This window comes from Stigmatopora nigra, chromosome 4 (genome assembly GCF_051989575.1).
Source record: "Stigmatopora nigra isolate UIUO_SnigA chromosome 4, RoL_Snig_1.1, whole genome shotgun sequence".
In the NCBI taxonomy this organism is placed as follows: Eukaryota; Metazoa; Chordata; class Actinopteri; order Syngnathiformes; family Syngnathidae; genus Stigmatopora; species Stigmatopora nigra.
In genome coordinates, this window is record NC_135511.1 from 1,250,655 (window position 1) to 1,270,356 (window position 19,702).

The window sequence follows — 19,702 nt, forward strand, 5'->3', positions numbered from 1 at the left end:
TACTAAATCAAATTTCCAGACATGCATTCTAGATTGCAACGTCCCGGTTGCCATACAAGGGATCAATCTATGGTGGGAAATATGTGTGGTACATTTACAGCAAAAAAAATGGAGATTGGGAAAAGCCTTGTTGCAGAAATTGGTCAAGATTGGAAAGAATGGACTGACATATTAACTTGTGAAATTTATTTCTGAGACAGGGATTTCCCAAACGGGGGGATAATTGGGTGCTGTTAAAGGAGTGTAAAGAAGGCAAGCAATATGTGGAGCTACTTTGGTAAAAGGGTGGTCTCAATTGAAACATTGAGGGGACGGGTAAGATAAACTTTCTGACTTAATAAGATACAGGAAACACCAATATTTATTGATCATTGCTCAGCAAGCAATACCATAAAACTATAGGGAACTCTTTTATATTGGGTTTGACGTCTCCATATGGTTTCAATTGAGACTAAACCAGGTTACGAAGGATTAGAACAAAGCGTATTTCTTCCGCCAGGACAACAGACAATGTTCTTCAAGTGCACTTTGAAAAACATTCCATGTTACTCCAGTCATAAGGAAATTATGCCCATCCTAAATCAATAATTTTATATACCCCAGCCAGGTACAATTTACCTAATTATTTGGATGAATGCCATGAATTTTCTCATGCCACTATTGCATTGTTAATTTCCTGTCTGATGTCATTAACAACCAAATAACTCTCAACACCTAAGATATACCTTGCAAATCACCTCATACGATGTTTACTTAAGATAAGAGCAATTTTCTATAGCTTCCTGTTACCACAAGAAATATCTACAACAATTAAATTAGAGAAATCAACCTTTTGCTAGGCATTTCCTAATTACAATTTTCAATGTTTAATAAAAGACCCACAAATTTTCACCAATATACCATAATATTGTAAAAATGTCCATCCTTGTCTTTTCTTTAACCAGCCAACCTCCTAGATTAAAGTATTTTGATCAATGCAACCATTCAAAAATAGTATTAATATTCTTTTATCCTCCAAAAGCTAGTTTTCCCTAATTAAGAGCCCTTTTGAAATCCACAATTGCTCAAAAATTATAATTGTGCTCTATTCCCAAATCCAAAGCTTTTTCCAAATCAACCTTTTACTAAACAGATTTTCTATCACCTCAATATACATTTCTGTTTAAAACCCGAAAAATGAATGTGAAAGCATTCGCGTAACCTTGCATTCCTTGCAGACCATGTATTGCTCTTATTATGAAATGTCCAAACGGAAAGCGCCCTAAGCCGCCAACTATGACCTCCACTCTTGCTGCGAAAGCAGCATTCTTATCTTCTGTTTACAAACCAGGGAGTCATCACTTGAAACGTCGCCTCTTTTTTCCTGTGCCCAAATATAAAGCTTTTTAGAGAAGACAACCATTAATAAGTCAAATTAAACCCTCTTGCGATATCCTCTTATATCGCAATATTTTGCCAAGACCCCATATTCAGAATATGCTGCAAGCACAACAATATCATAGCAAAAACCCATTTTCTGCCCTCAAGTTTGCTTCAGCACCCTCCATGACCAATTATTATTATTGCAATGTCTACGACAAACATTTTTTTTGGATCCCTTCTCATGGAAGTTTTTCAAAAGATGAGATTTTTTGTCAGCTAGCTTTCAAGTGTTTATTAAAAAATCGGAGATAACCTTTTTAATTGCGGACATCTACTGGTTAAAAATGGAACAGCCACATTGCAAGTCTTGTGCGGATGCATACCCTTGATTCAGCCATCACTTTTTTGTGTTACAAAGGCGGCTTATAGGCTATGAAATACGGTACTACACTGTCAGATTGTCCCTTTAGGGGTTTCCATAGCGAATCAACATCTTCTACTTGACCCCGTCCTTTGCATCATCTTCCAGTACACCAGCCGATTTTAAATCTCACCTCATTACATGAATTTACCTTCTCCTAAGGTAACCTCAAACCCTTTCTCTGGTTGTTACACCCTCAACAACTTTCTACCTATAGACCCACTCTCTCATGTGAACATGTCTAAACCTTTGCAGTCTTGTCTCTTTGACCTTGTCTCCACAATATTCAACCCACACTGTCCCATTTGTCTCATTTCTAATCATATCCAAGATGGTCAGTCCTCAACAACTTCATCTTCACAACTTCTAGACTCCTGACTCTAAGCCAAACCACCTTCAATCCTGTCAGGCCCCAGTCCAGATTAGTGGCTAGTTGTGCCTGCCACCCAATCACGGGGACAGCCCCTAATCACTCAAACGCTTCCAGGTGTGATTCACCAGCCAGTGGGGAATATTTAAAGCCAAGAAAAACATGACCACACTGCTAGATCGTCTTAATCAGTCCACTGTTAAGTACCCTCTTGTATTATCTCCTTGCCTGCCTCTGGTAATCTACGACCTCTTGTTTTCGCCCCCAGGATCCCGACCACGCTCAGCCCCACGAACACGGACCATGGACAACTTCTTAACTCTCACTCATTGTACCCAGCACTCTGGACTCAACGACATACTCCAGTTACCGATAACCCTTCCTCGACAAACTACTCCCCTACCAAGGGAGTCTTTTTGCCCGTCTCTTGGACGATTCTAATAAAATTCGATATCCAGACTTGCTCCCCTTTCCTGCGTTGGGTTTTTCCATCTCCGATCGTAACAGCACGATCTAGCTGACATGGACCCCGCAGGTTCAAACCAAACCCCCACCAGCGCCACTCATGGACCAGCACAGCCAAGCGATCCACTTCCTTCTGACTGACCAACTCCAGTCTCACCAAAGGTAACCCCGGTGCTGCTGCTTGCCCCTTACAGTGGGGTACATTTCCTAGTTCTGTGCCGTCTGGTATTTGAACAACAATGTTTTACCTACAGCTCAAACCAGAGCCAAGATCGCTTACCTCATCGACTGCCTTCAAAATGAGGCTTTGGAATGGGCGAGCGCCAAATGATAGTGGGGCTCCATTATATGCTCCTCCTATGCCGAATTCACCGCAGAGGTCCGAAAAGTCTGCGACCACCCGGTGCGCGGCTGGGAGGCAGCTGGGCGCTTGAGGTCTCTAAGACAAGGCAACCTAAGCGTCGCCGAATATTCAGGAAAGTTCTGCATTCCAACTCCAGGACAGATTTTTGGGGGGGTCTAAATGAGGCGATGAAGGACGAACTTTTGGAAACTCATGTGACCACCACTCTTGTCGACTGAGGAACAGACGAAAGCTTTATCGATCGCTCCGTGATCTCTAGGCTTGGCATCGGGACTTGTACTAGAGATAGACCCCAGAAAATAACAGCCCTTGACGGACGTACCTTAAATAGAGTGGAGCTATGGACAGACTCAGTTCTACTCCGGCTATCCAGGAACCACCAGGAGATGGTGTGCCTTTATCTTTTGGACTTCCCGTAGGCTACTATTGTTCTAAGCCTTCCTTGGCACAATCCAGTGATCAATTGAGGCGGACCCAAGGTGGTAGCCTTGAGCCCAGCCTGCCACACCAAATGCCTCCAGTCAGCCCACGTACCAACAAGGTCGCCTCCGAGGCAAGACCCCCCTGAGTGCTATCTCCGCATCGCCCGTATTACTGTGTCATTAACCTATTGCCAGGCGCTTCACTTCCCAGGGGCCGGATGTGAAGTATAGAATGTATTCTTTACTACTTTTATGCTGTATAGTCACTTGGATAGAATTTTGCAGAGACTAGTGGTAAGTTTCCTTCATAACACCTATGAGTTAGGGGCAAGTCATTTACTAAGACACGCCCATTTCTCTGTGTCACTTCGTCCCGCCTTAAGTTTGTACCTAGGTCACATGACCCTTTGTTAATAAAAGGGGCTACTCTGTTGGAGGTCGGTAGGGGATTGGAACTGGTCAGGCAAGGAGACGGACTCATCTCCAAGCGCTGGCACCTCCCGACCCCTCCCTCAGCTGATGTCTTTGAAAATCTCATCAAGCCGACTCTGCGTGTGCTACCTCTGATCCGAATTATTGAATGTATATGGTCTTAAACCTGACATTTTCTGGTGCCGAAAAACCCGGGGATTCATTTCTGAATTTCTCGGACCGCGGTGGACTGAAGGCCAAGAATTACTGACGTCAGCCCTCTTACTTTGAAAGAGGGGGCATTTCGGTCGATCGCGGCCCGTTTGAAGAAGGAACCCGGCCGGAGAGAGGATGCACGTACAAGAGACGGTAGGGCTGTTTAAAATTTATATATAACAAGGCTGGTGAAAATCCCGTTTTTCCTCTCGTGAAAAAGTCGAAGAAAAACGTTCCATAAATAGGAAATATTTGCATATCGTTGGGGAGTATGTATGTCAAAAAAAAAATAAAGGGAATACACAAGATATGCGGCGAATGTACACTTCGGCCATAGGTGACATTCGTAAGGAAAACTGGTGACGCGGTTTAGACTAGAGGGTGAAAGAATCCCTCGTAAAGGATTTTTGGAGATTGTTAAAAATAAGGGAAACCTTCCAAAAATACAGCACCTGATGAGTAAAAGCGCTTGATAAAAGTAATCTTCATATGAAGTAGATATATATATATATATCAACCGAAAGGATATATATATATATATGAACCTGAAATACGCCGTGACGCGCGCAAGCCTTGCAAAATAGTAAAGAATCAGAGACACAGAGAGAACAAAGCACATGGTTTGGGGAAAATTGTTAGTGGAACCTTTGCAAACTATTCAAAGGAATTTAGAAGTAAAAAAAAAGCTGTAAACAAAGGAAAAAAAGCTACTTAGGCGAATAAATAAGCGTAGACAAGTATTTAAGAGATAATAAATTGAGACGGGGTGTCCCTAGAACAAAAGAAGAGATGCGAGCGGGCGTAGAAGAAAGGATGAGCACATGGCAGGGAGAAGATGGCCGACCAAAGGATGAGCACATGGCAGGGAGAAGATGGCCGACCAAAAAAGAGCCGCTAAAACAAAGAAGAGCGTAGCAAATGGTCATTCTCCAGCAGTTCACACTCCCCCGACGCAACGAGACGGAGGATGGGCCAACTCAACCAACTCCGACGCAAAGAAAGGGGGGTGGCCTCCTCAATAGATTGCACAATGCTCTCAAAGCACCCCACGGTGGGGCCATAGGGAGAGAGCCCCCACCAGCCCAGGCCCCCACCCCCTGCACAAACAGCGAGGGGTGGGGGACTGAGAGAGACAGGTAGAGAGAGAAAGTTAACAGAGAGAAAGATAGAGACACAGAGATGTAGAGAGAGAGAGAGAGAGAGAGAGAGATGTAGAGAGAGAGAGAGAGAGAGAGATGTAGAGAGAGAGAGAGATGTAGAGAGAGAGAGAGAGAGAGAGAGAGATGTAGAGAGAGAGAGAGAGAGAGAGAGAGAGAGATGTAGAGAGAGAGAGAGATGTAGAGAGAGAGAGAGATGTAGAGAGAGAGAGACAGATAGTTGATAATGTTATGATATATTAGTCACAAATTATGGGTCCTTTATTAAACACTGAAATTTATATAAGGAAATTCTTAGTGAAAGGTTATTTTTCCTCAATTTAATTATGGTAATAGTGAGCCCAGAAAATGGCTCTTATTTTAAATATAACCGCCTTCTTGGAGCGGATAGGAATTCAATAGGGATTCCGCTAGTGCAATTTAGCTATCCTCATAGCTAATTTAGCAATATGAGAGTGATTTGTGATTCAGATTTAAATATTAAGAATCATCCAAATTATTAAATGAAGACAAAGCAGAAATGGCATTGATCCAAATTATTAATGATATCAAACGAGAAGTTTACAATGCAGAAATGGCATTGATCCAAATTATTAGGTAAAGTTTAGATAAAAGTTGAGATAAAATAATTAATTTAGGATAAGCATGATTTCTATAGGATGGAATAAGATGAATCATGTTTAGTGCACGAAATATAATTCATTGTTTTTCCATCACTAGATGAAATATGCTTTAGTGTGAGTCATATTAATGACTATTAACCTAGTTCTTTTGAGATCGATTAGTGCTGATAAGACAGCAAAAGGTGGTTAGCTGCCAATAAGCCCTTTTCAGGGATGGCGCTCTCCACTAGTGATAAAAAAATTGCAGACCACTGATGTCTGATTATGAATGAGTGTGAGCGTGAATGGTTGTTTGTCTTTTTGTGTTTTTGATTGGCCAACCACCAAGATATAATTGATCCCTTAGATATCAAGGTGGAAAAGGATTTAGCAAATTGGAATCAATTTCTGAAACTGCCAATAAGCCCTTTTCAAGGATGGCAGCGAAGGATTGGAAATTTGAAATCAATTTCTGAAATCGCCAATAAGCCTTTTTGGATGGCGATGAAAAATCAAGGAAAATTGTTTAGTCCAAAGAAATTTTTTGATGATAATGCATTGGATTGGAGGAACAAATCTGCAATGCGAAATTTTGAAGCACTGAGAAAAACAAAAACAGTGCATCATATGAAATTCCAAAGTACCATTGATTTATAGGGATAATGGCATCCAAATTGTGTTAACAGATTAATTGACTGAATTGACAAAATGTTCCATATTTCGTTACCATACCAAACGCCATTATTCACTACACGATTGGAGCTGAAGGATGACTCTAATCTGGCTATCTGTATAAAAGAAAAACTTTAAAGAAACACACTAATTTTGAGTTAGCAGAAGAAGACTGTGTTTTTCAACAGGAAACATGGAGAAGACGCACGAGCAACCCAAAATGAGAACGTCCATACAACTCTTGCTGACCAAACAGCAGACATGAAAATAGCTGAAAGGAGGATGCAGATCCATCTTTGCACTGTAAGGAGGTTCTCTCAGTTGAAACGTTTGAGGAGACAGGTAAGATAAGCTTATTGACGCGATCAGACGTAATGGGAAGCATCCAATATTGATTGGAAAGATTATTGCTCGAGGAGCAATGCCATAAACCATAAGGAACTTTTTATATTGGTTTTATTGTCTCCATAAAAAGTGAAAGCGTTTCAATTGAGAACAAACCTTCTTACAGATTTTTAAAGTAAACAATTAGAGAGAAAAGAGAAACTACAATGGATAGATATGTAACTAAATTTTGATTTTATGCCAGATTATTGGAAAATGATGATTAAGAAAGTTTTAAAGGAGATGATTGGCAAACTCCAAAGACAATGGAATATTACATTTGATAAAAAGACTACTAGTTTGGGATATTTTGAATTTCAAACAACTGAGTTTAATATGCAACGCGATACACATTGTTAATTGAATTGGGAATGAATTTTAATTGCCCTAAAGGAAAATTATGCTAGAAAATATTAACCCTGATAAACAAGGGGTGGTTACATTTTAGTAGGTTAAATTCTTTTTAGAATTATAAATGTTTACATTTGTTTCTGGATATTAATTGATGTGAATGTAACTGTTGCAGAGAGCGGGAAAGCTGTTTTCCTGAGGAGAAGGCAGCCTGGTTTGCTCTTTGTATTTTTCCTATTTTTAGCATGATTAGTTAATTTGTGTAATTGCAGGAAAGGAAAAATCAAATATAGTTTTTGATGTAAACATGGAAGCAGTGATCAAAATAGAATAACAGCTAGTATATCTACTTTTGACTGATAAAGCATTCAGATTTTCACAAGCAAAGTGATGGAATAAGTAAGATTGTTGTGATTTTTGTCCATTAGAGAATTAAGCCCGACCAAGTGGCCGTATGCAGGTGTTGAGCACGCGCTAAAGACGACAGCAGCTAAAGCAGCAGCGCAAACACTTACTGCACAGTATTCACAACAACAAAAACTGAGTCAAAAACAGTATTAATTGATAGGCAAAACATTGCATCACATAAGGTAGAGATGCATCTATACAGAAAGAACACAGAACAGTCTGCAGAAGACCTGTACACAGCTAAAGGCCTAGCGTGCCTCCCAAAAATTATTCCAAAATTGAGCCATGGATTGAACCATGTCTCAACAGGGGGGATGACGGACATGGTACAGTGTGTGTTCCATGTCCCAGAGGTCTAAATACCTACTTTTAATTTTTTGGTGTTTGATTTGTTGCAGTCATGGTGTGCAAGGTAACCTCAGGCCCAAACGAGGACAACGTCCAAAAGAGTGTGGGACTGGTAGAGCAAACAAACGTTCATGGAAGACCATTTCAACATCCTTTATGGAAGGTGAAACATGACAAAAGGCTAAGGGCAAGGCAGACCTAATCACAGAATGGATGGTAACATGTTTGGAGAAACTTGTCCAAAGAACAGGCAAGCTGCCGTGATTCCCTTTTGTCTACTTTGCAGGAGGTGATGAAGCCAGGTGACTGGATGCTGATCCTAGTCATAAAAAGGAAGTCCTGGTTCTCTCCATGATGGGAAGACCCATTCGTGGCCCAACTCACCAACTTCCACTGCCGCAAAGATGGCTGAAATGTCAGTGCTTTCACCAATGCCAGGTCAAGGTAGTTCGAGACACAGGTGACTCTGAGTAGACTGGAAGTTGGACGGTATCAAAACCCTTGTCCGTAAAAAACTCATCAGTCTACTCACCTGCCACGAGCACCCCTCACTTAACCTTGAGCTTCCATAGACTTTGCACCTCTACATATAGGCCACAGTGAAAGCTGTTGCCACTCACATCACAGTGACTGTACTGTCAGTGACTGCCTGGGCGTGTCTGAAAGCCCCGCCCACTGAGACTCTAGTTGGAAAACAAGATGGTGACATACTCCTATTACAGAGGAGAGTGAATTGGTATGAAAAGAACAATCTGGAGAACTACTATGAAGAAGATGTGTGGTATCCTGACATCCTGAATTCACTGGGTCTAGACGTCGCGCTTAAATCTGCAGTGAGGCAGATGAGATGCATTCCTTTTAAGGGTAACGAACATAACAGTAAGCGATAAGGGACCAAAATCAGTGCAATTCAAACCACATGATTCAATCTGGGGTGGTGGTGTTCGGTCGTGACTACAAGTGGTCCACTCCCCCAGAAAATCATACTGTCGCAACTTTGCCAAATCCGAGTGGGTAAAGTTATGTAAAGACATTGAACTGTTACACGAGTGTGGATTAACCAAACTGATCCTGGCCCTACAGGGTATAGCCGATGATTTAAAAGCCCTAAGGGAAATGGAGTTGCAGGAGGATGGAGCCAATGATGGAGATGCGTGTGCCATGATGGGAGAACACTGCTGCACCTTCATCCCAGATGAAACCAATACATGACTCGGGCTATAGCTGAAATGAAAGCCTTGGCCAACACGGGTCGTGGGTTTTCGATTGTGTTTAAATTTGCAACTCCCTCACTTGCGATTTTGTTACGGTTCTGTATTTTCTATGTATGAAAGTTATGATTCGAAATACTATCTAGCACATGCTGGTAACTTACAATGACATACAGTATAACCGCGTGGCAAATCATAATGGAGATTCTTCCACTCTTTCAAAGTGTGACGAGTCTCGGTATGTCGAGTGCTTCGGGTTATTGTACTTATTTTGACTTAAAAACTGTGTCCACTCATAAAGAGGGACGCAGACGGATTTTTCTCGGATAACCCTAAAATTACCTCAAGTTTTTGCCTCTGCCTTGACAAGTGATTTTATTGTTTTCCATACCCCTTGATAAATAATGCTGATGATATTTGCATTCTAGAATCTGGATAGGAGGGATATAAATTTATGTATTTCATGAAAATTCTTTCAAAGTAACTATAGGGGGGAAATGTGAAGTATAGAATGTATTCTTTACTACTTTTATGCTGTATAGTCACTTGGATAGAATTTTGCAGAGACTAGTGGTAAGTTTCCTTCATAACACCTATGAGTTAGGGGCAAGTCATTTACTAAGACACGCCCATTTCTCTGTGTCACTTCGTCCCGCCTTAAGTTTGTACCTAGGTCACATGACCCTTTGTTAATAAAAGGGGCTACTCTGTTGGAGGTCGGTAGGGGATTGGAACTGGTCAGGCAAGGAGACGGACTCATCTCCAAGCGCTGGCACCTCCCGACCCCTCCCTCAGCTGATGTCTTTGAAAATCTCATCAAGCCGACTCTGCGTGTGCTACCTCTGATCCGAATTATTGAATGTATATGGTCTTAAACCTGACACCGGATCTACAACATCTCCAGGCCTGAGCAGGAGGCACTGGAGAATTACATTTCCGATGCTCTAGCACATGTGCAAACTAAGGCCTGTGGACCATATCCGTCCCGTTAGGCTTTTTGATCCGGTCCGCCGACGTTGTACAACTTATAGTAAAAATTAACGACCTCATTAATTTCCCTTTCCCCTTCAGTACCCTCGTTTCCCCGATAGCTGGCGCACTAGTCTAGACCTTTGTTGGAGTGTAACCTTCCAGCTGCCATTTCCCCCTTCGGTAAAAATGAGCGGATCAAAGAAAGGAAAAGTGGACACTGAGTGCCGAGTGTTTAAAAAAAGTGGACAACAAAATATTTTTTTACTGATGTACGATCAACGGCTGTATTTCTGATATGCCAAGAAACGGTTGCAGTTTTCAAAGAGTTCAATATCAGCCGTCACTTTGCGACAAAGCATATTAACTACGCTATCAAGCAGTCAACTCAAGAACGAGCGGCTTTGGCTCAGAAGTTAGCAGCTAATTTACAGACTCAGCAGATTTTTTTTCCGCCGACAAACTGCGATTCAATTGTCAAGTACCAAGGCAAGTCTGCTGGAGTTTTTGAAAGAATGTATGGTAGAGACAGCAGATCTTGTGTCCGGAAAGCAAAGTCAAGTTTGCAAAAATCAGTTTATCATGCAGGACAGTGACTCACCGTGTGGAACTGATTGATGAAGATTTAGTCAGCGAGTTATTTAAAAAGGCGTAGACCTTTAATTTATATTCACTAGCGCTGTATGAAAGCAACAACATTAAAGACACTGCTCAGCTCCTAATTTTTATCCGAGGGATAAAGGACAGTTTTGAGATAACGGAGAAACTTTTGAGAATGGAATTGCTGATGAGGAAAACGTGAGGAGAGGGCTTATATGAAAAGGTGTCTGCGGTCATTGAGGGAATGAAGCCTTGGAATAAACTTGCCAGTGTCACCGCGGACGGATCGCCAAATTTAACTGTGAAAAAGGTTGGGCTGCTGAAAAGAATCCAAGATAAAGTGAAAGAAGAAAACATTGACCAGGATTCTATTTTTCTTCACTGCATCATTCATCAACAATCTCTCTGTAAGTCTGTATTGCAGCTTAATCATGTCGTGGATCCAGTTGTAAAACTTGTTAACTTCAAACGAGCAAGGAGACATAACCACTGTTAGTTCATTACTTTCCTAGAGGAAACCGATGCGGATCACCAGGACTTACTTTACCACACTCGTGTCCGCTGGTTAAGTTTGGGGAAAGTGTGCCAACGAGTGTGGGTGCTCAATGAGAAGATTCGTTCGTTTTTGGAGAGAATGGGGAAATCAGTCCAATTACCTGTGCCGAGTGATAAGGACTGGCTTTGTGACTTTGTGTTTGCTGTGGACATATTGTCACATATGAATGAGCTGAACGTTAAGCTGAAGGGGAAAGATCAGCTTGCACACATGTACACAAATGTGAGTACCTTCAAATCCAAGTTGATTTTATTCTCCAGCCAAATTTCAAACAAATCTTTTGCTCATTTCCCCACAATGGTCATGCAGAAGGCCTGAGACGTAAATAAATACTGCAAATCACTGGATGACATGTACAGAGAATTCTGTCGTCGTTTCACTGATTTTGAAAAAAAAATGAGAAGTCACTTCAGCTGGTGTCCTGTCCCCTGTCACAAGACACCAAAACAGCACCACATGACTGCAGTTGGAGCTGATCGATCTTCAGTCTGACTCCATCTAAAAATAGAAGTTACATTCTCTTAAACTGAATGACTTTTACGCTTCACCTAATGAAGCCACGTTTCCAAACCTCCAGAGGACAGCACAGAAGATGCTGACATTGTTTGGCTCGACTTACGTGCGTGAGCAGACTTTCAGTGTCATGAACTTTAATAAAGTCCATTACAGATATCGGTTAACTGACCAACACCTCAAATTTATTTTGAGAATTGCCAGCACAAAACTAACTCCAGATTTAGATGCACTGGCAAAAAGGGAGAACAACAACACCGTTCCCACAGAAATGTGAGTTTCTCTACTGAGTTAAAAATAGCAACTTGCACATGTACGCACAGCAGCAGTACAGTAGCTTAATTAACATGCCATGCCGTTCATCCCTCTGAATTTAAAGACTGTTTTCTTTCGTTGAATAATATTGTTTTTAATGTTGAAATTTAAATTAAGTTTAAATTTGAAAATACATTTTCACCTTCAGTTGTTTCTTTTTTCTTACATTTCAATCCCTAGGTTTGATAAATTACATTGCGTGTCTAAATGCTCTTGGCCCGGACCCTCGGTCAAATTTTAGTATCCATTCTGGCCCGTAAGTCAAAAAGTTTGTCCACCCCTGCTCTAGCAGCAGGACAAATTCGCCCATCGTCCTCCCCTGTTGGGGCTGGCTTTTTCTTTATCGACAAGAAGGACGGTTCGCTGCAACCCTGCGTCGACTACCGAGGCCTGAACGAGATCATGGTCAAGAACAGGTACTCGTTACCGCTCATTGATCGGCCTTTATCCCGCTGAACGATTCATTTTTTCAAAGCAAGATCTCCGCAATGCTTACCATCTTGTCTGGATTCGGGAGGGGGACGAATGGAAGACGGCCTTCCCTGGGCAATTTTGAATACCCAGTGATGGCTTTTGGCCTCCGCAACGCCCCAGCAGTGTTCCAGTCACTGATTCATAACGTCCTCCGAGATATGTTCAATCAGTTTGTATTTGTCTATCTTTTTTTCCACGTAGCCTTGCAGAGCATGAGCAGCCGTGTGCCTGGTGTTGCAATGCCTCCTGGAAAACCGCCTATATATCAAGGCTTAGAAATGTGAATTTCATGTACCACAAACCACCTTTTTGGGGTATGTGGTGGCCGACGGGGAGGTGCGGATGGATGCCACAAAGGCGGAAACCGTAACTCAGTGGCCCAGGCCCAAAAGGAGAAAGCTACAATGCTTTTAGAGGTTTGCAAATTTCTATAGGCGTTTTATCAGGAACTATAGCGCGTCGCCGCCCTCCTCACAGCACTCACATCCACGAAACTACCGTTCCGTAGGTCAGACGCAGCGGAAGCGGCGTTCATTGATCTGACATCCCACTTTACTTCTGCTCCCGTTCTCGCCCACCCAGACCCTAAAATAGCAGTTCCAGGTGGAGGTCGACAGCTCGGAAGTGTGGGTCGGCGCTGTTTTCTCCCAGCGCAAACAGGCGGAAGGTGCTAGTCAGCCTTTCACGGTTCCAACAGACCACAAAAAAGTTGAATACCTCAAGTCGGCTCGGAGGCTGAACCCTCTTTAGGCGAGGTGGACCATGTTTTTTGTAGGTTTAATTTCATGTTACACTATATCCCAGGTTCCAGGAACAGGAAGCCTGGTGCGTTATCCCGTGTTTTCCATCCCCCGAACTTGGTGGAGCCCCCAATATCCTAGCCCCTTCCTGCAATGTGGCTATTATGAGGACTGGGCTGGAGGCTGAGGTACTGAGTGCCCAAGATTCGGAGCCGGAGACAAGATGAGGTACAAAGAAGGACCTTTATGTTCCCACCCCAATGCATTCCAAGGTGCTTGAATGGGCCCACACCTGCCACCTGACCTGCCCGCACACGGGCAGTGTTGCGCCAACGCTTTTGGTGAGCGACGTTAAGGGCAGATACACGATCCTTTGTGTCTGCCTGCCACGTCAAGTCCTCCATCAAGCCGAGCTCCAGTGTACTCTGTCCACTCCCAATTCCTAGCCGTCTCTGGACTCGCATCACAACCAGCTTCTTCACATGCCTACCTAATTCCCAAGGTAGCACTGTCATACCAACCATCATTGACCAGTTTTCCAAAGTTGCACACTTCTCCACCCTCCGCAAACTACCTTCAGCCCAGGAGATGGCCACCCTCCATACGCCACCTGCATGGAATCCCGGCCGACACTGACTGGGGTCCACAATTCACCTCTCACATCTGGTCTGCTGTTCAGCCCTTAAGATCACAGCAAGCCTCTCCTTGGGTTAACATCCACAGACTAACGGTCAGTGTGAGCGCACCAATCAGCAGTTGGAGACAGCGATTCGCTGCACCACCCATGCCGACCCAACCACCTGGAGCGTGGAGTATGCACACAACTCCCACCCTAACTACTCCTCCAACCTGTCCCCTTTCAAGAGTTCCCTTGGCTATCAACCCCTCTTGTTTCCTTCCCGTGACCGGACGTTTGGTCTTCGGGCGTTTGGTCGCCCGGACGTTTGATCGCCCGGTCTTTTGGCCGCCAGGTTCGCTCCCTCTTATGAGACCTGACCAGATGTGGCCGTATCTGGTAAAAGGCTCGGGCTGCGCTTCAGCATGCTTCCACTCGTGCCCAAAGGCAGGATAACCGACATCGTGCTCCCGCACCAGCCTATGTCGTTGGTCAATGGATATGGCTGTCCACCCGAGACCTCCCCCTAAGGACCGAGTCCCGGAAGCTGTCCCCCCCCCACCACTTCATCGGCCACTACGAGATCGAACAGCCCCTCCGCATCCACCGCCGCCTCCGCATCCACCGCCCTTCCGCATCCAGCGCCCCTCCACATCCACCGGCCCTCCGCATCCACTTCACTCTTCACAATTCCTAAGTCAAGCCAGTCACAAAGAGCCTGTTGTCCTCCCCGACCCTCCCCCGCCTCCTCCGCTCATGACCGATGGGGGCCCGGCATTTCTTATGGAACGGCTTCTGGACGTTCGCCGCCGGGTTCGCGGCCTGCACTATCTGGTAGACTGGGAGGGGTGCAGTCCTAAGGAGTGCAGCTGGGTTCCTGCCCGCCACATCCCGGCCCTCATCCGGGACTTCTACCAGGACCACCCGGGGGCTCGTCGTCGCCGGACAGGTGACCCGCGTAGGGGAGGGTGTACTGTCAGGTCCCGGACCAGATTGGTGGCCAGTTGTGCCTGCCACCCAATCACCGGCCCAGTCCCTTATCACACAAACGCTTCCAGATGTGATTGATCAGCCAGTGGGGAATATTTAAAGCCAAGAAGAACATGACCACCCTGCTAGATTGTCGTAATCAGTTCACTGTTAATTACCCTCTTGCATTGTCTCCTTGCCTGCCTCTACTAATCTAAAACCTCTTGTTTTTCCTCCCAGGATCCCGACCACGCTCAGCCCCACAACCACGGACCACATCCTTTCCTCAAGTAACTCCCCCCCAATCTACTCACTTTTTGCCTTTGCCCGTCTCTTGGACGATTCTTATAAAGATTCGATATCCGGACATGCTCCCCTTGCCTGCTTTGGGGTCCTCCATCCCCGATCGTAACAAATCCTCTTTTCTAAAGCAGACGGCTTCTCTAAGTTCTCCTCTACCTGCTGCCTGCTCTCAATTCAGTTCCCAATATCATTTCTGGTTGTCTAGTTCTAAGAGAAACTATGAGCCCCATAGAGAAAAGGCTTTGTTTTCCTCTCATGGTCAAGTTCATAGATTTTTATAGTTTTTTATCCAATGGAAATTGTTTCAGGAGATGGTTTGAATCCTAAGAAAAATGATCCCATCTCAAATTCAACAAAGTGTTTTTTGTCCTGTGAGATAGGTTAAAGGTTCTCATCTTGAGGGTGGATTCCGGGTGAAGCTTCCGATCCGGGCAAATTTTGCTCTTCGTCACGACAGAAAGCTTTCACTTCCAAAAGCTTCTACGTAATGAAAATTGACTTGTCACAAGATGAATTATTAGTCCAGATATAATGTTCGAATACATTTTAAAGCAGGGGTCTCAAACTCAATTGACCTGGGGGCCGCTAGAGGCAGTCTGGGTGAGACTGGACCACATCAGGATTTCCACAAGAAAGCGCTGATAAAACATTCCAACGTTATCAAAAATCTTTATTTTTTAACAAAAAATAATGAATTAAATAAATTAACTTAAAGATGAATACAAAATAAATCAATCATTAATAAAAAAAATTAAATAATAATGAGCATACAGTAGATATACAGTGGCTGGCTAAGTAGAGAAAACTAATTATTTTTATTCCATTTCAAATGTCTGTATTAACAGCTCTTTAACCTTTAACTTTCTGAACTTGAATGGAACATTGAACATGAAATATCTCTTGCCTAGTTCTTGCTGCTAGAGACCTGGCAGCGCTTCTTCTCACATAGCTGAGTCACATTTGGCTTGAGGGAGGAAGCAGTGGAGACCCTCAATAGAGCTTGAAGATGCTCATCCGTAAGTCTGAACCTATTCCATTTGAAGCTCAGGAGGGGCATCTTGCATATCAAAGGAGAAGGGGTCTTGAAGTCTGCAAATCTGTGATCAAATTCCTCCTGCCGCTTCGAAATGGCCTCAACATATTTTTCACCACAGAATGGTGTGCCTGCATCTACAAGAGCCTTGCATGTTGGGAAATGGCAAAGGTTTGTCTGAGACAGCTGGGATTTCCATAACTCAAGTTTAGTGCAGAATGCTCCCACGTTGTCATCGGCAGCACTGACAAGTTGCCCCTGCCCTTGTAGCTTCTTGTTCAGTACATTAAGCTCATGTGTGATATTAACATGGAAAGCTAAGTCCATGAGCCATTTGGGATCACTTAATACACAGAAACAGCAACCCCGTCTATCTCCATGAAGTCTTTTACATCTGCTCTCAACTCAAAAAATCTCTTCAACACTTTCCCCTGCTGAGCCAACGTACCTCATTGAAGTAGACCACATCCCCATATTCTGACTCAATTTCCTCTAAAAAGCACGGAACCTTCTGTGCTTTAGGCCCCTGGATCTGATTTGGTTGATGCATTTCACAACGACAGACATCACATTGTCAAACTTCAGGCATCTGCTGCAAAGGGCCTGCTGATGAATAATGCAGTGCAGAGCTATGGCCTCCTCCCCACCTTCCTCTTCCAGTTTTTTTTTGAACAAGTGCTACCAGTCCATTCATCCTCCCCATCATTGATGGGGCTCCATCAGTTGTTAATCCAACAAAGCTCTTCCATGGCAAACCGACATTCTCAATGGCATCACACAGCTGGTGAAGCAATTCCTTAGCGGTGGTCTGACCGTGCATTAGAATTACTGTGAGCAACTCCTCCATCACTTCAAAATTGTCATCAACACCACGGGCATATATTGCGAGCTGGGCAGTGTCCGTGATGTCAGTGGTCTCATCAAGAGCCACTGAATATACACTGCAACATTGTGCTTTCTCACACAGTTGATCATAAATGTCACTTGACAGGTCAGAAATGCGCTCTACCACGGCGTTGGCAGAAAGGCGGATGTGGTTGAAGTGACTTTTCTTTTCTGGACAGACAATATGTGCAGCCTGTAATATGCTCTTTTTGATAAATTCACCTTCTGTGAATGGCTTTCCTGCTTTAGCAATCAGCTCACAAACGGCATTATCGACTGCTGCATTACTTTCTTTGGTAGCTTTCTTGAATTTATTCTGTTGCCTCAGAAGACGTGTTTTAAGACTGGCAACCTGGTTGGCTCTCTCATCTCCCTGGTATTTGTCGTACTCCTCAGCATGTCTCGTAGTATAATGACGTTCCAAATTGTATTCCTTGTGCACCCAAACTTCTTCAGTGCAAATGAGACACGTCGGGGTGCCCCTGTGCTCAACAAAGAAATATTGCACTGCCTACTTTTCTTGAAACTCTGTGCTCAACACTGACCTTTCTCTTCACGACAGGCTTTGAAACAGACATCTCTGGGGCTGTAACATGTGTTATCACTTGGAATGAGAGTCGAGTTGAACTTTTAACTTTCAAGTCGCGCGGGTCTGTGGCGCATGTGCACTTTCGCTCTCCGATCGTATGTGATTACGGCAGCTCTCCGAATTTCTCAAGTGTAATGTTCACGCACTTACTGTTAAATTTCAGTTTCACTGGCGGAGATGGCTACAGACACAGACACAAGCTGTATCACGGATCATAGCACCTCATTCAGTTCTATGCTGAGAGCAGCAAAGGACTACTGTGCACGCCGAGCGGAGTGATTGGCTTCACGGCTTCTCCTCCGCCCAGCTGATTGGAGGAATGAATGAGTGAGTGAGCAAGGCACTGGACAGCCCGGCCAATGTCCCGCCCTCCAGAGCCGTATACCTCACCGTGATTGGTTCATTCAGCTCCGAAAACAGTGTCATTTATATCAATCTTGCGGGCCGCATGAACATTAATCTTTCATATTAAGACGGGGGCCGCAGTTAGCCCGCGGGCCGCGATTTGGAAAGCCCTGTTTTAAAGGTTCTTCAAGAGAAAATCATAATCCAGAATTAAGTTTCTGAGTAACGAGAATGTTTTTACTCCCCAGAGAAGATCTGTTCTAACAATGAGAACAAGTTTTTGATTTAAAAAGGTCATAGTCTCATGGGGTGTTTGTATTCATGTGTGTTTTCTGACCTTCCTGCGGCAGAGTTTGCGCCTGGGTTTCTTAACAAGCTCTTCTTGGAGGCGGCTGACCTCACAGAAAAGCTCCAGTTCCCTTTTCTGCATCACATCCTTCTCTTGCCACAATGTCATATTTTCTCCTAACATTTTTTGCAGCTGAAGCAACTTCTCGCTGTTCTGCTCACGCTCCTGCTCCAGCAACTTGGTCATCTTATCCTCAAACAGCACCTCCATGTTTCTCATGGTCTCGGCAATCATGCTACGAGGACAATAAGGTTCACACTCTCATCCAAGAGTAAGTAAGGAAAAAGAACGAGGTTACTTGGTTTTGTCGCGCTCCGCTTCATCCTTAAGGCGGCGGACAGCGGCCTCCTGGTCCTGCTTCTGCTTCACCAATTTTTCATCTAGAGCCCCCAGCTGTCCAGACTGATTTTCCAGATTTTCCACTGAGGACACATTACAATAGGCTAATCACTCCCACTTCGTTTTTTAATGACTGATTCATTTTTTTTTAATTATTAATTTGTTGAAATATCATATAGCCCCAAACAAGTTGGTGTTTTATGCATTGAATTAAGACTGAAAAAGTGATGGCCATCTTAAATTTGAGGTCTAGACACTATACTCATACACAATGCTAAATAGCGCCAGATTTTTGTGCGACTTTAGCGTGGTAATTGAGTCGGAATCTAACGTTTTAACATTGTCATTTTTTTTCATAAGTGAATTATTATTTAGGCTAACGAAATCACCAGTTTTTTATTTTGAAGCAAATCCTATCAACCCCAGGCTTGTTCTAAAGGGAGTAGGGGTACACAGCACTGGTAAAATGAAATAAGCGCAAAATAGATCGCCATTCGGATGAAATAAAGTCGTTGGATGAAACTTTTAAAAATCCTGACACTAGTTGGATGAAACTTTTATAAATCCAGACACTAGTTGGATGAAACTTTTAAAAATCCAGACACTCGTTGGATGAAACTTTTAAAAATCCAGACACTTGTTGGATGAAACTTTTAAAAATCTAGACACTCACAGAACTTTATTGCTTCTTATTTTCTTAAATATCCCATGTTGACTCTAAAAGGACCAACATTTAGACATTGCAGAACATGCTTGTGCGACTACTAAAGCGTGACATAATGGAATTACTGACTGTAAAACATAGAAGGACCCAAACAAAGATGAACTTATTTTTATTAGGCTGTACTTTATCAATAGTTTGCAAAAACATTTTTAGGTAAAAATAATAAAACAGGTTGATTTAAATTGTCCTACATTCTATTTTTTATACATTTTATGTTGA

The 19,702-nt window shown here is 43.4% G+C and overlaps 1 protein-coding gene and 1 pseudogene across 1 annotated transcript in view; one reads left to right on the forward strand and one right to left on the reverse strand.

Annotated features, from left to right (window-relative positions):
- Positions 1–4,742: 4,742 nt before the first annotated feature.
- On the forward strand, positions 4,743–11,697 carry LOC144195250 (general transcription factor II-I repeat domain-containing protein 2A-like; annotated as a pseudogene).
- LOC144195144 (complement C5-like) overlaps positions 11,513–19,702 on the reverse strand; it is a 61,645-nt gene continuing 53,455 nt past the window's right edge. The window contains exons 15-17 of the mRNA XM_077714561.1: positions 18,719–18,842; positions 18,409–18,655; positions 11,513–11,787 (exon numbers count right to left, since the gene is read on the reverse strand). Coding sequence (XP_077570687.1) covers positions 11,773–11,787; positions 18,409–18,655; positions 18,719–18,842 — 386 coding nt within the window. The 3' untranslated portion in view covers positions 11,513–11,772. The remainder of the gene's footprint in view (positions 11,788–18,408; positions 18,656–18,718; positions 18,843–19,702) is intronic.